We start from the raw sequence: 16,396 nt of genomic DNA, 5'->3' as shown, positions 1-16,396 counted from the left end.
CCATTCGAAGCGCTAGTACCTTAGCTTCAACTAAGCCAAATCATTCGAAGCGCTAGTACCTTAGCTTCAACTAAGCCAAACCATTTGAAGCGCTAGTACCTTAGCTTCAACTAAGCCAAACCATTTGAAGCGCTAGTACCTTAGCTTCAACTATGCAAAACCATTCGAAGCGCTAGTACCTTAGCTTCAACTAAGCCAAACCATTCGAAGCGCTAGTACCTTAGCTTCAACTAAGCCAAACCATTTAAAGTGCTAATACATTAGCTTCAACTAAGCCAAACCATTTAAAGGAGACCTATCATGCTATATTTGAATAATATATTGTCGGGCCATACCTATATAAGGTATATTTATACGTTTTATTTTTGAAAATACCAAACGGATCATGCCTTTTAGCCATGCCTAATTTCGCTCTATTTTGCTCTCCTCCACCCCTGTCTTTGCATGCACTGCAGCTGACCACGCCCCCCTGCAAAGGAGGGGGCCGAGTTACGAGCGTCATGTTACCATGGTGTTACCGTGATGCCACGGCAACCTCTCATTCCCCTGATTGGTGGAGAGTTGCCCATATAGGCGGAGCTCCTCGTCACTGACGTCAGACTATTTTCAAATCTGTATCAGTCTGTATCAGATCCGTTAAAGCCCAGTTTTTAGAGATTTTGGGTTTGGAGGAAAAGAGAGAGGGTTGTGTTTTCTGACACTTAGTGAGTTCCCTGACACACCGGGGACACATCTTCATGTATAAAAGACGTACAAAGGTGCATTTTGCATGATACAGTAGGTCCCCTTTAAAGTGCTAATACATTGGCTTCAACTAAGCCAAACCATTCAAAGTGCTAGTACCTTAGCTTCAACTAAAACATTCCGTTCTAAGTGCTTGAACATTATTACAATATGTATAGAGATTTCATTGGCCGAGGTGCAGTCAAAAAAGGTGTGTTTTCAGTCTGCAAAGGAACTTATCACATCACACTTACTTTATGTTCATGTTGAATATTTTTCAGGTGAGTTAAGTTGCCAGGAATCACTGATTGAGGTTTTAAATCTGTACTGTACTTCCTGTCTGTCCTCCTCCCTCAGATGTGCAGTCATTCCTGTGAGCAGTTCAGTTAAAATGACCTTCCATTGCAACCAGAAGCAAGTACGCTACGTCCACATTATCCGTCCAGGAAATGATACTACACTTCAAGTTTGTGAGGTCAAAGTGTTCGCTGCAACCCCCATCACAGGAGGTAACAAACACTAAACAATGGCACCTAAAGCTGATTCAATTAAGCACTGGGAACATAATTAAGTAGATATCTGAACAATATTGTTAGTGTTTTGATACTTACATAAAGTGATCAACTCATTTTCAGACAGGTTTTTATATAAATGGATCAGGACAAAAAGTGGGAGAATCTTTTTTCCTGAAACTTTCAGAATCTCTTTACGAAGAGGGGACACATGTTGATGTAGAAGAGACATGAAGAAGTGGATTTAGCATAATAGGTGACCTTTAAGGGCTTTCATGTGTAGATGTTTTACATATTTTGCATTGCAAACATAAATCTTTGTCACTGTGCTCACACTGCAGTGAATGTGGCTCTGGGTGGAGTGGCTGCGGCGTCATCACAGTACGACATTTACCATCGACCAAGCTTAGCCATTGATGGCAAACCTTATTCAGACCATAGTCTGTACCAGAGCTGTTTTAGCTCTTTGACGAATAGTAACCCCTGGTGGAGATTGGACATGCGGGGTCCGTATGACATCTTATCCATTGAAGTCCTTCGAAGAACAGATTGCTGCGGCAATGTGGTTAATGGGGCAGAAATACGCATTGGTAACTCACTGGAGAACAATGGCAACAACAATCCCAGGTGATGAGAAGACATTTTGTTTTCACAATATTATTCACACTGACATTGTGTTCATGTGGGATATTTTCCTCTGGATAAAGTAGGCCGACTTTGTTTAGTTTGGCCTTAACCAATCAGCATAAGGCATCTTGTTCCTAAAATAGTGACATAATGGGTACCCATTGCTAGCCAATATGCATTTTCTAACTGTCCCTTTTACCCTCCTTTAGATGTGCAGTCATCACCGTGACCAGTAATGCTACCATGACCTTCAACTGTAACCACATGCAAGGACGCTACGTCAACATAATCAACCCTGGAGTAGGAAAAGATCTTCAGATGTGTGAGGTCAAAGTGTACACCACTACCCAACTTACAGGAGGTAATGCGTCACTAAACAATGGCATCCAAGCTTGATTAACTGATGGAGTGTTTCTTATGGGAACATCATGAAGTATACATTTACACAATTTGGTTAAGTATTGCTTCTATGGTTAAAGCACCAATTTCCACCTGATTCTTTTCATTAATTTTGTCATAACTGCCTTTATACCACTCTTGCCAGCTAATGTTGCACCAAGAGGAATAGCTACGCTGTCTTCAGCACCTGCTTCTACACAAACTTCTCAACATATGGCTATTGATGAACACCCTGGGCCGACGGATGCTCTGGAAACCTGTGCCTCCGTCGCACTGCAAGACAACCCGTGGTGGCAACTTGACCTGAGGAATATCTACCGCATAACTGCTGTGTCTATCCTCAGCTCAGGAGACTGCTGCTCGGAGCAGCTGAACGGGGCGGAGGTCCGCATCGGCCTCAGCAAGGACGTTACCAACCAGAGGTGATACAAGCACGAACAAAAGATACAGTAACTTACTTGCCGCATAGCATTAAAGATATTATACTGTTTTTCATCAATATACTATAGGTCTCAGATATATACAGAACATGTCTCTGAAGTGTTCTGCTCGAAATACCAAACAGATCATTGCAGCATTACCCATAATCCCCTCTGTTTCAGCCCTGTTTCCAAAGTGCTGATTCTCTGTCTGTTACTTTAGATGAAAATAAGGAGCCCCTCCCCACGCCCCTCTGAGAGACATTTGGTTACAAAGAACACAATGGTGCACTAGGAGGAGATTCAGGTGATAAGGTGGGGGGGGCGTTACCTTGGTTGGCAATTGGCTAATGGTTACACAAGACAACAAATTGGGCAAAATCTGATCAGCTCATTTTCAGACAGGTTTTTATAGAAATGGATCAGGACAAAAAGAGAGAGAATCTTTTTTCCTGAAACTTTCAGAATCTCTTTCCACAGAGGGGACAAATGTTGATGTAGAAGAGACATGAAGAAGAGGGGACACATGTTGATGTAGAGGAGACATGAAGAAGAGGGGACACATGTTGATGTAGAGGAGACATGAAGAAGAGGGGACACATGTTGATGTAGAGGAGACATGAAGAAGAGGGGACACATGTTGATGTAGAAGAAACATGAAGAAGAGGGGACACATGTTGATGTAGAGGAGACATGAAGAAGAGGGACACATGTTGATGTAGAAGAAACATGAAGAAGAGGGACACATGTTGATGTAGAAGAGACATGAAGACGAGGGGACACATGTTGATGTAGAAGAGACATGAAGAAGAGGGGACACATGTTGATGTAGAAGAGACATGAAGAAGAGGGGACACATGCTGATGTAGAAGAGACATGAAGAAGAGGGGACACATGCTGATGTAGAAGAGACATGAAGAAGAGGGGACACATGTTGATGTAGAAGAGACATGAAGAAGAGGGGACACATGTTGATGTAGAAAAGACGTGAATAAGTGGAATTTGCATAATAGGTGACCTTTATTCTCCCTTTTAACATCCTCCTTCTTTCAGGTGTGCCATCATCTTCGTTTCAGAGGGAGAGCAGAAATACATTCTACCAATGTGGAATAATGGAAGGACGCTTCGTACATGTTTACCTTCCTGGTCTACAGAAGACTTTGACTCTTTGTGAAGTAGAGGTGTATGGTACTCTGCTTGGTAAGCTCCAAATGATAATGGCTGTTTAGACTTCTCATAAATCTCCAGACTGCATTGTTTACTTGACATTAAACAGAAGCCTTTGTTATATTTCTTCCAGTAAAGAATGCTTTTCTTGGTTCTGTTTGACCCTCACTAGAAAACGTGGCTTTGAGAGGACTGGCTTTTCATTCTTCCTCAAGTCTGGAAAACAGTGTAGCCAGCAAAGTCATTGATGGCAATCAGTCTTCCACCTGCAGCATAGCCATTGAGCAGCCAGGTCCGTGGGTAACAGTGGATCTACTGGTTCCTTACAGTGTGACTGCAGTCCAACTCGCCTACAGCTCCAACTGCTGCTTCAGTTACGATGTCCGTGTAGATGACACAAGGTGATATATAGTTGGACAATGTTGGAGGAATGCATAGCTCGACCTATTTCTCATAATTTGTCTCGTGGGTAGAACACTTTTTGAAATTATATAAATTAAGTTTAAAGGTAAATCAAGCAAAGTTTCATATACTTCTTCTTCTTTATCTTTTTCAGCTGTGAGGTCATCTCCAGTAATTCATATTCTTTGATGACCCTGGATTGCGGTGGGATTGTGGGTCGCTATGTGACTGTGATCCATCATGGCGTAGCACCGCCTCTGTGCGAGGTGGAGGTCTATAGCACTTTGGAAAATCTTCAAAACAGATTCCCTCAGCTGCCCCCGCCCCATGGTAAACATATAACGCTGTATTACAATCTCTTTACAATACAAACATCCAACCAGGATTGTAAGGCTCATACCATTTGCAGACGATACTGTCATCTATCAGTATCTTGTTAAAACCAAAGATCAAATCATCTACTGAATGAAAATGTAAAATGTTCCTCGTTACATTTTTACTGATTGAATCGAGCATGATGTGTAACAGGCATTCATACTGGTACTTTCTGACTACGTCATTCCCGTATTTTCTATTCAAATTACAGTTAAAGATTACTGCTCCGATGTGTCCTGTGGACGAGACTACATTCTCATTCCTGATGAACCCAAAACATGGTTTGAAGCCCAGAGCTACTGCAGAGAGAAGTACACTGACCTGGCCACCATCAACGACGTTCAGGACATGTATAGGGTCATGGAAAAGATGGAGAATTACTCCAAAAAAGACTTTTGGATTGGGCTGTATGAAGACGTTGCTACCTGGAGGTGGTCTCTGTCAGGTTATTATGGAGCGAGTGAAGCTGAGTTCAGGAACTGGGGTGCTGGTGAACCCAATCTGGAGAGGGCCACCCAGGACTGTGCAGGCATACAACACACGGGAGAATGGAGAGACCTGCAATGTGACTTACTTAACTTCTTCCTATGCTTTGATGGTAATATGAAGGAAAATATTATGCACACATCAACATTTATTCAAAGCTAATGCTCTTTTATTCCAGGAACGAGTAGGTTTTCGTTGTGTTTTGGTGCATCATGATTCTTTCTGTGTTCACAGGCAGAACAGGTGCACTCAAAAGCAAGATTCTCCTGGAAACAGCTATGAATTGGGCCGACGCTCACAGCTACTGTAGGAAACACCACACAGACCTGCTCAGTGTGAGAAACCAGGCGGAGAACCAGGAAGTCCAGAGCATGGTGCCGGAAGGAAAGCTGGCCTGGATCGGCCTCTTTCAAGACTCCTGGAAGTGGTCAGACGGGAGTTACTCCTCGTTCAGATACTTGTCTCAGGAACAACTCCTTTTAGGAGAGGGTCCCAACTGCGCTCATGTTTCCGGCAGGAAATGGAACGCCAGGTCCTGCGACACCAAATCTATGTTTCTCTGCTACAGTAAGTGCTACAGGGGGTCAGACAATAAATCTATTTGTTTTTGGCACTTTTTAATAGTGGGTAGCTGGCTCCTCCATCAGAACTTTTTCATTTTTCAAAATAACAAACATTAATCCTAGGGCTTAGGGTTATTTAGAGAATCTGAAAAACACAAAAATAGTGCGTATTTAGAGAGTCTAAACAAAACTAAAATGGTTGCGACAGATAACCCACTAGTACAGTTTTTTTTAAATGAAAGGATTTGGTGCACCATAAATATTCAATTCAATTAATTAAAAATATAATTGTTTGATTAACTGATGATGAAAAATAATAACATAGTTTGTATCCCCACTCACATTGTTGACATGCATTATTGTTTACCTTGAGTATGTTTATTTAATACATGTATATAGAGTATATGGATTTGATGTAAAGTGCCAGGTACCCAGCCATTTGTTAATATATTTGAAATGCACAAGTTTGTTTCTGTGATAAATAGGGATGGGTATCGTTAGGATTTTATCGATACCGATACCGGTACTGCTTATAGGTATCGGTATTTTTCGATACTCTTATCGATACTTTTCAATAATTTGGTGCTCAAAATTATAGACATGAATACAAGATGTGAAGATTAAACAGTCATTGTATTGTAATTTTCTTGCAGGAATAACTGTATAACTTATACATTAGCTTCTCAGAAGCAGACACAAATAAATAAATAACTTAAAGGGGCCTGGCTCGCCCTATCATGCTTGTTGGGGTTTTCCCTCAGACAGAGGATGAAAAGAGGCATTTGTTTTGCGCACCCAGACCTTCGATCGCTTCGCTCTGTCCGCCATGCCTGCGGGAGTCTCACAACAATAATAAGAGCGCTGTTGAGAGAGATGACGAGTGGCATTTACAGTGGCCAATCAGAGGGGTCTCAAACAGGATACATCACACAAGATGAGGGTTCCCAACCAACCAGAATGGTTTAAAGTCAAACTAAGGAAGTAGACGTAACAGTGGCGAAGTCCCTCCCCTTCCGGTGGACCTCCATGGGACCTTGGCCCTTTCTAATTTCTCTAACTCCCTCCTCGACTCCTATCCTCGAGACTTAGTCCCGCCCACAGGAGATGCGAACGGAGGAGTCGAGGAGGGGAACCGAGGAGAGAGGAGGGTAAGCAGCAGGCGGTTAGAGAAATGAGAAACTCCTCTCCTCTGAGCGGTCATTTTAAAGAGACGTCCATTAATGATGACAGGAGGCACAGCAGCCCTCTGTCTGATGGACAGATGTGTTCATGACGACTTATATATTTACTTTTAATTCATTCACAGTGCGGTATAATGAGACAATAACAGGCTACAGATGTGGACACACACATACACACACACACACATATATATTTATATAAATATATACCATTTCAGAATCAAACAGAGCACTCTCATAATAACGTAACACTATCAGCGACTGGATATATCCCCCCCTCTCTGGTCGCTACAATGAGGGAAATAAATATTACAGGCCAAAAGTTTTATTTACAAGTATTAAAAGTAAGCAGAGGACACCAAACCAACTGAGACCTGTCTGTCCGCTGCATCTGCACACACTGTACCACACACACCTACACTGTACAACACACACACCTACACACTGTACAACACACACACACATACACACTACCACACACACCTACAGCTCCTAAAGCATAATCAGGCTACAGCCGTTGTGTATTTTATTATGTGAAGCACTAAATGGTCTTAGAAAAATATCAACTCTTTGTTTGTAGATATCTACTAAACTAAAGCAAATAAAGAGAATAATGTAGGTCTGTTATACTGAGTGATATATATTATACACACGGCTCTGCTTTCTGCACGGACCTCACAGCTGTTCTCACTGTAAACATCGCGTTGCGATGAGAGCAGTTAATAAAATAATATCCAGGGGATGCATGCAGAGCTGTCATTGGCTGAGATAAGTCCGGCCGTGCGTCACGACTCTTTGAAACATCTCTGTTCCCGGAAATGCATCCACGAAAGAGCCGTGGAGGACCGTGGAGGACCCATCAGTGTATCCTCGGTTATAGCTGAGCCTCCTCGACGCTCGATCCTCGAAGTGCATTTAGAGAAATGAGATGTCCTTCAACATGGCGCGCTAAAATTCATTTCCGGGTCACTACCGGAGGACCGAGGAGTCGAGGAGGGGGATTTGATGAAATGAGAAAGGGCCCTTATTTCGAAAAAATTATGTATTGAAGTCAATGGAGAGAGAAAGATTATCTTTCGATCCCGTTTGAATTGTGCCACAAATTACACATATGATGTTTGTCAATTTAAAAGATAATTTTAACAATAAAATGTGTCGTAAAACTGTGAAGTAACACATTTGTTTGTGTGAAACGCTCAATGAACTACATCTCCGGTCTAGCAGAACAACACACGTCACCAAGATGGCCGTCACTACTGTCTTGTCAACAAAACGATTGACTACCCTCACTATCACCACAATGAACTCTTCAGAGAGTTCACGAAATATGACTACTACTCTTACTGTTTAACATGTTGGGTTACTTAATGTTACTTCATGTTAAGGCTAATCAAAATGACAAGGCTGTAATGCTAACTAACGTGCTAGCTACTAGCTAGGTAGCTAACTTGATCCAGCCACTCCTGGTCCTTTCATCAGACGGGAAGCGAAAGAACAAGCAAGTCCCATTGCTGGTATGATAATAACCTGGTACTAAGCACACAGGCATCTTGTTAAAGTTATCTTATCTTAGCCAGTGCCATATAGATCGATTCTATCTATATGGCGCTGATCTTAGCTATCTCTTAGTGGAGAAAAACAATTGTGACATCACTTACGCGACTTTGGGATTTGTAGTCTTTATAGTTGCATATTTTTAATAGTCTTATATTTCAACAGTTTTACGACAAACTGTGACTTTTTTGACATGGAAATTATTTTTAAAGATTGACAAACATCATATGTGTAATTCATGGCACAATTCAAACGGGATCGAAAGATAAGTTTTCTCTTTCCATTGACTTCGATACATTATTTTTTCGAAATAAGGTCCCATGGACCCCGGAAGCGAACAATTTACATTGAATTCAATGGAGAGAGAACACGTATCTTTTGATCCCGTTTGAATTGTGCCACGAACTACACATATGATGTTTGTCAATCTTAAACAATCATTTCCATGTCAAAAAAGTCACATTTTGTCGTAAAACTGCTGAAATATAAGACTATGAAAAATACGCTACTACAAAGACTACAAATCCCAAATCCCATTCTGGGTCGCGTAAGTGATGTCACAGGCATGCTCGGTGATTTATAATAAGACTCGTAATTAAAGCGAAGAAGAAGAAGATCTCATAACTGATTTATTTCCTCCAATAAATTATAGATCGCTAAAAATAAATTCACTTTTACAAGATGCCTGTGTGCTTTGTACCAGGTTGTAGTCATAAAAGTGATCATACCACTTGCTCCTTCTATCGATTCCCGTCTGATGAAAGGACCAGGAGTCGCTGGATCAGACATATCAGGTAATATCATAGGTAATATACATGTTGTGCATGTTCATGTGCATAGTCAAGTTAGCTACCTAGCTAGTAGCGACGAGTAGCGAGCACGTTAGTTAGCATTACATTACTTAGCCTTGTCATTTTTAGTAGCCTTACCATGAAGTTATTATTTTATTACATGAAGTAAACCAAAATGTTAAACAGTAACCAAACATGATGGTAAGTATTTCGTGAAACTTTTGAAGAGTAGCCTACTGCGCCCTCCACCGGGTGCTAAGGAAGCAGTTCAGGGAGAGTCGAAGGCAGGCAGGGAGCTTTGCATGACATTCTTCTGGACGTGTTTCATTGTGATGACAATCTGTTTGTTGGAAAGACAGTCGTTGTGTGCTTATTGAGAGAAAATTGTTAGAAGAGATAATTATTCAAAGTGTTGTTACTTTAAAGTGTTGTTACTGACCTTTTTCTCTTTTATTTTCTTTACCTCACCTGTAACTGCTGAGACGTTGAGGAACATGCCACACTGACCTGCTCTGGCAACCTGATTTCCACTGTACGTAATAGTATTTGGTTATGGTATATTATTTATATACATCAAAGGCACAATGCACCCCCCCAGAGACACACATGTATTGAGTGTGATATTTTGCATAGGTCATGTGAAATCATCTTTACATACTAGAAAACTGTAGGAGCGGCAACTTGTTTTGAAATTGAATTTTTAATATCCGATAATAAAGTTGATCTGTTTTCTTTATTCTTCTCTCTTCCCAGCTCCATCCATCACCATTCTCTGTTCCTGCAGGTCCTGCTTGCTAATCAATGCTCATATTTTTTTACACAATTACAAATAAAGTCATTGTATTGTATGACATGAAGTTGTGCTTCATTCGGAGTCAATAATAAATTAATTCTGCCTTCAACTGCGCAATGATTGTGGACTGCACCGACATCCATGTAGCTGCCCCCTAGTAAGATGAACCAAGCAAAGAGGGTCCCCATCATGCCCAAGGACATCCAGCTGGCCCGCCGCATCCGCGGAGAGAGGGCTTAGACTGACCTGAGACCAGCACACCCAAACACAACGGCTCTTTTAAGAGCCACCTACATTTTCAAAGAGTTGCAATCCTACGTATTATAATGATTAAACTGGTTCATGTATCACTTAGTTTACTGAACCGTGATGAATGAAAGAATTTAGTGAGGGTAGTGGTTTACTGAAGTTACAAAGACATTCATATATGAGTAACAGGTCAGTGTAACACAAGCTTCTGTCAATTATGGATCATTCAAACTATTTATATAAAAATATGTAATAAAGTTCTAAAACAGTATTCGGTATATTCCTTGATAGCTTTTGGAGAAGGTTGTTTTTAAGTTTACTAAAATCTATCGTTTCAACTGTTTCACTTTATAAAAAGGGAACAGGTGAGTAGAGCATCATTGAGTTTCTTATTCTGTCAGTAAATTATCCAAATGAATGTTTTTCATTATTTTAGTCAACCCTAAACAAATTGATTGTACCTTTTAATGATGACCTTACATGGTCGGCAAAGTTAAATTAACTTCAGAAAATCAAATCTGTTCTGAGAAAAAACTAATAAATGTTTAAAGATAGGAACTTGCCATCCCACTGAAAAACAGTACGTAGAGATTTAAAGGCGTAGTTGTAGTTCAGTCCAACGTTTCATTTGGATTCATTTCTCCAACAGTCAACTATTTTCATAAAGAATATATATATTTTTCAAAGTCAACTTTATTGTCAATCTTACTCAGTTTGTGTTTATAGACAGAGAGATCAAAAAGACGTTTAAATAAAATTATACAATTTACAGATATGTATACAAATATATATATCCTATATACACCATCATGTATAATGATGGTGTATGATGTAGAAGGAAGTGTGTTAGATAACAAGTAAATATAGAGTTACATACAGATCCATGTTACAGCAAAAGATGGAATAACTAAGAAGCACGCAGTATAATAATAATTACATGCAACAATTAAATAACTGCTCAGCATCTCCACCACAATCCCAATCTGCTGTGTCCTGTTTTCCTCCCCTCTGCATAACACCCCATCACACATACGAAACACAACGCAGAGTCCGAGGGTGTTAAGAGTATGTTTATTTAAATGTCCTCCTCTCTACTGGCCAACACAGGGAGCATATGCTGGGTGTAGAATTTTTCCATGAGGAGGAGATTTCCATGCCATGCAGGGTCTTTGGGGATGGGGATGATGATCGCCTCCTTCGTGGTCCACACAACAAAGTAGCAGAGACTCCGGTCTGTGATGTGCAGCTGCCCTTGGACCTGGTGCCAGTATGGGTGATTCTCCTTGAGAATATATGACCCACCCCTCCTCACGGAGACAGAAGGATGGTAACTGGACTGCCTCCGCGATGGTCATGTTCCTCTGGCTGTGTGGACACTTCACCTCCAGCAGGGCAGATGGCTGCACAAGTCCATCGGGTGATGCTCCCAAAACACCCGACTCACTCACAAAGAGACCAGACTCGATTCTAACACTGTCACTTGATAGGCCTCCACAAAAGCCTTCACCCCTTCGGCCTCGTTTACAACCCCCAGTTGACAGTTGGCGATGTCTCTGGCCAGTGGGTTGTATGTCTCCTCTCGCTGTTGGTAAAGTTGAGACACCGGCTGGACTACTTTGGAAGTGCCAGGCTTCCTCCACTGGCACTCAACATCTGTGGAGCTGATCTGCCACATGGCAAATATTGCCAATGCTGCAGCGTGGCTGCATTTGTACATCTCCTGTGCACAATCACAGACAGCGCTCTGCATCGCGCCATCGTCTCCCATGCAGATCTGTAAAAATAAAGTAAGTACCATTTGTTAGCATGCTATAATATATTGAATGAGCAATAATACAAGGATGGTCCGGATCTGGGGGTGGGAGGGTTTATTTTTCCATAGTTTTGTCCCTCTTGTCTGTTGTTATTGTTTGTTTTTTCTGTATTTTTTGTAATTTGTGTTGTATTGGTTGTGATTGTACATTGTATTTTTCTAAATGTGTATGAATACATTTTTGAAAAACATTTGATCAACAATAAAAAAGGATTTGGTCAGGATCTAGACTCAGTGTGTAGTTTATTAATTAATCAATGCTCTCTACATTAGGAAAACACATACCGGTGTACCAGAGGGAGTCACACACAGCTGTGCCTAGATAACCAAAATCCTTGAATCGACACACAGCAAATAACTCAAATGACACAACGAGAAAAAGGAGATCACACATACAGTATAGTCGATATAAAACTGGCCGCTTCAATCTGAAGAGCAACTAAAACAAAACACGGGAGTGTACCTTGTTCTTGTGAACACTAATGTTATCCACAGCATACACAGAGACCACGAAGTTCTTAAGGAGAAAACTAGTTGCTAAAACAAAACACTTTAGTGTACCTTGTTAGCTAATGTTAGCTAGCTGACATTAACGTTACACATTGCCCTCATATTACTCACCGAAACCTTGTAAAGCCGGTCCCGCATGCTGGCTCTTACAGAACCGACTAACTCCCCTTTCATATAGGTACAGTTCTCAACGTGCCCAGACTTGTAGTGATTTTCACCTCGTAAAATACTTTTATTCTCATTCTGAAAGAATGTGGTGAAATGTGCTAATGTGACAGCCATCTTTATGTTGGTGACGCGTATTGTGCGAGACCAGAGACCTGTAGTTCACTGAGCGGTTTCACCCGAAAAAATGTGTAACTTCACAGTTTTACGACACATTATTTATTTTTTGACTTGCAAAATGTTCTTTTAAATTGACAAACATCATATGTGTCATTCGTGGCACAATTCAAACGGGATCAAAAGATAACCTTTCTCTCTCCATTGACTTCAATGTATAATTTTCCGCTTCCGGGGTCCCATGGAGGCTTTCGGAAGGGGAGGGACTTCGCCTCTCGATAGCAGCACCGTTTGTCCAGCGGCTTACCGGTATACCGATACCGTCCAATCAGGTATCGGTATTGACTTAGTACCGGTTCTCGATACCCATCCCTAGTGATAAACCTGAACCATTGTCTGCCTTGGATGGATACAATTCATCTTAAAGTCACTTAATTAAAGTCAATTTACTAGAACAATGAACAAATACTAGGGCTTCTAAAATCATAAAATTCAATAACATTACCACTATTTTCCAGCGTTTAAGAAGAAGACGTTTGTGAGGATCAGTGCTGACTTTGACATGAGTGACCCAGCCGTCCAACAACAAATCGTGATCCAGGTGAGAATAATACATCTTGTTTCATATTTGCATTTATAACAGTTTACTCCCGTAGTTATTAACAATATATAATAACTTTAGCGTATGAGTGGCTGGATTTCAAGTTGGGACAAATGTAACTCCTGGTATTTGTGTATGTTTCTTAGCTGGAGGCAAAGATGAGAGACATGGGAATCACTGATTTCAAGATCAACTGGAAGATGTCCGGACAACAAAAACAACCATGACAACCTCCCATTGAATTAACTTGTTTAGTTGTACATGCTTGTTCACTTGTATACATTCTGCAATGTTTAAGTAACCCTCTCAGAGAGACATTTTATAAAAGTTGATGTCAAACTCAAATGTTAGTTGTGTGTAAGAATATACTATACTATAAGTCTAAAATAGACAGTGTCTAAGCAAGGTGTCATAACATTTTACATGTAACGTACTTTTTTTGGCAATTTAAGTTCAATATGTGAACAACATTATGATTTTTTAGTAATGAAATGTATCTAATTTCAGTTTGACTTGTGCATTTAGTGTCGGTTTTTAAATATAGATTTTATTTGTTTTTAATCCTCTTTCGTTTTCTGTGTAAGGAGCCTTTGTGAATAGCTGAGTTTAGAAATGTGCTGCAGGAGAGTTTGCCTGTTTACTGGCTTGTAAAAACTCCAATATAAAGCCCAAATATCTTGAAGTCATCCTCAATATAATTGACCTTTACATTTTGGGCCTTGTTTTTCAAGCCTTCTATTGACAGATAAATGATGTAAAGGGGGAGTAGTTGAAACAATGTGAACTTATTTGTGTACTTGCGTAAATAAATGCAGTACCTTAAACCTCTTTGTTTGATTTACTCAATGTAACTGGAAGAAAAGCATTGTATATTAGTTGCTTTTTGCCATGTACTGTTAAATTAAGAAGTTAATTGTCACAAAATGAAAGAGATAAGCTAGCCTGTTTTTGCATTTCAAAATGATGCATGACTAATATGGTTAATACTTGATTATTTAAGATGCATTTGAGATCAGACATATGTATCATTTGCCCCTTCAAATGTTTCTAATACTTATTGTGAATAAATAAACACATTTAAAAGAGGAATGAAAAAGCCCATTTTGTTAAAATAAATTTTTCCGAGTAATGCTCGCACATCAGACAACAGAGAGTTAAAGGGGCCTTAATGCTCTAATTTTCAGGTGTATATCAGTATGTAGTGTCTCTACTTTAAAGAGTCCTCTCCTGCTGATGTTCAGGTGTATATCAGTATGTAGTGTCTCTACTTTAAAGAGTCCTCTCCTGCTGATGTTCAGGTGTATATCAGTATGTAGTGTCTCTACTTTAAAGAGTCCTCTCCTGCTGATGTTCAGGTGTATATCAGCATGTAGTGCTCTACTTTAAAGAGTCCTCTCCTGCTGATGTTCAGGTGTATATCAGCATGTAGTGCTCTACTTTAAAGAGTCCTCTCCTGCTGATGTTCAGGTGTATATCAGTATGTATGTCTCTACTTTAAAGAGTCCTCTCCTGCTGATGTTCAGGTGTATATCAGTATGTAGTGTCTCTACTTTAAAGAGTCCTCTCCTGCTGATGTTCAGGTGTATATCAGTATGTAGTGTCTCTACTTAAAGAGTCCTCTCCTGCTGATGTTCAGTGTATATCAGTATGTAGTGTCTCTACTTTAAAGAGTCCTCTCCTGCTGATGTTCAGGTGTATATCAGTATGTAGTGTCTCTACTTTAAAGAGTCCTCTCCTGCTGATGTTCAGGTGTATATCAGTATGTAGTGTCTCTACTTTAAAGAGTCCTCTCCTGCTGATGCTCTACTTTAAAGAGTCCTCTCCTGCTGATGTTCAGGTGTATATCAGTATGTAGTGTCTCTACTTTAAAGAGTCCTCTCCTGCTGGTGTTCAGGTGTATATCAGTATGTAGTGTCTCTACTTTAAAGAGTCCTCTCCTGCTGAGTTCAGGTTATTTATGTAGTGTCTCTACTTTATCCTGCTCCGGATGTTCAATGTATCAGCATGCAGTAGTGCCTCTACTTTAAAGAGTCCTCTCCTGCTGATGTTCAGTGTATATCAGTATGTAGTGTCTCTACTTTAAAGAGTCCTCCCCTGCTGATGTTCAGGTGTATATCAGTATGTAGTGTCTCTACTTTAAAGAGTCCTCTCCTGCTGATTTTCAGGTGTATATCAGTATGTAGTGTCTCTACTTTAAAGAGTCCTCTCCTGCTATGTTCAGGTGTATATCAGTATGTAGTGTCTCTACTTTAAAGAGTCCTCTCCTGCTGATGTTCAGGTGTATATCAGTATGTAGTGTCTCTACTTTAAAGAGTGCTCTCCTTCTGATGTTCAGTGTATATCAGTATGTAGTGTCTCCGTGACATGGCACCTCTTTTCACCCCTCTGTCTGAAACCAAGCCCAGTCTGCTCTGATTGGTTAGCTGGCCGGCTCTGTTGTGTTTGGACAACCACTCAGATATGTCCCGCCCCTTAGCCTATCACCTACCTACAATGTGCTAGGCCAGTGGTTCCCTACCTGGGGCTTTTCTGGATAAGCACATTTAAAAACATAGTCATTGTCCATGCCGGTTTCAGTTGGATTATTGGTCACAGTTGCTCCGATCAGATCGGTCTCCTCCATTTTGTAGATTATTTACGACTTTTGAATCCACATAAATCTGCAAAATCCAGTTTACTTTGAGCACGTGTTTTAAACAGTTTGATCCCTTTGTGAATTGTTTCCACTTCCGTGCCGTCCTTTAATTTCTTCATACAGCGGGAATCCAAATGAATTAATCCTGAGTCCAATAACCATCAAAGTCATTCCAATAGTGCTCCTTAATTACACTTTCATCCTCCTTTAACAAAATGCTTCACATTCATCCAGTTTGTGACAGTAGTTGTAGCATTTTTGAGACTTTTAAACGTTAATTACCGCTGTTGCGCCCCCCCTTGTGTGTGGGGGGG

General features: G+C 40.5%; 1 protein-coding gene across 1 annotated transcript; it reads left to right on the top strand.

Moving 5' to 3' along the window:
• The first annotated feature begins 3,792 nt into the window (after positions 1-3,792).
• On the top strand, positions 3,793-14,179 carry LOC117556898 (macrophage mannose receptor 1-like). The gene is made up of 7 exons (XM_034232488.1): positions 3,793-3,880; positions 4,020-4,248; positions 4,404-4,579; positions 4,836-5,222; positions 5,345-5,677; positions 13,365-13,447; positions 13,594-14,179. Exons 1-7 carry the CDS (start codon positions 3,793-3,795, stop codon positions 13,672-13,674), a joined length of 1,377 nt encoding a protein of 458 aa, XP_034088379.1. The 3' UTR covers positions 13,675-14,179.
• The last annotated feature ends 2,217 nt before the right edge of the window (positions 14,180-16,396 follow it).

Source organism: Gymnodraco acuticeps, unplaced genomic scaffold, assembly GCF_902827175.1.
Source record: "Gymnodraco acuticeps unplaced genomic scaffold, fGymAcu1.1, whole genome shotgun sequence".
Classification (NCBI taxonomy): Eukaryota; Metazoa; Chordata; class Actinopteri; order Perciformes; family Bathydraconidae; genus Gymnodraco; species Gymnodraco acuticeps.
Note: the sequence above shows the minus strand (reverse complement) of the source record. Positions and strands in the feature narration are given on the sequence as shown.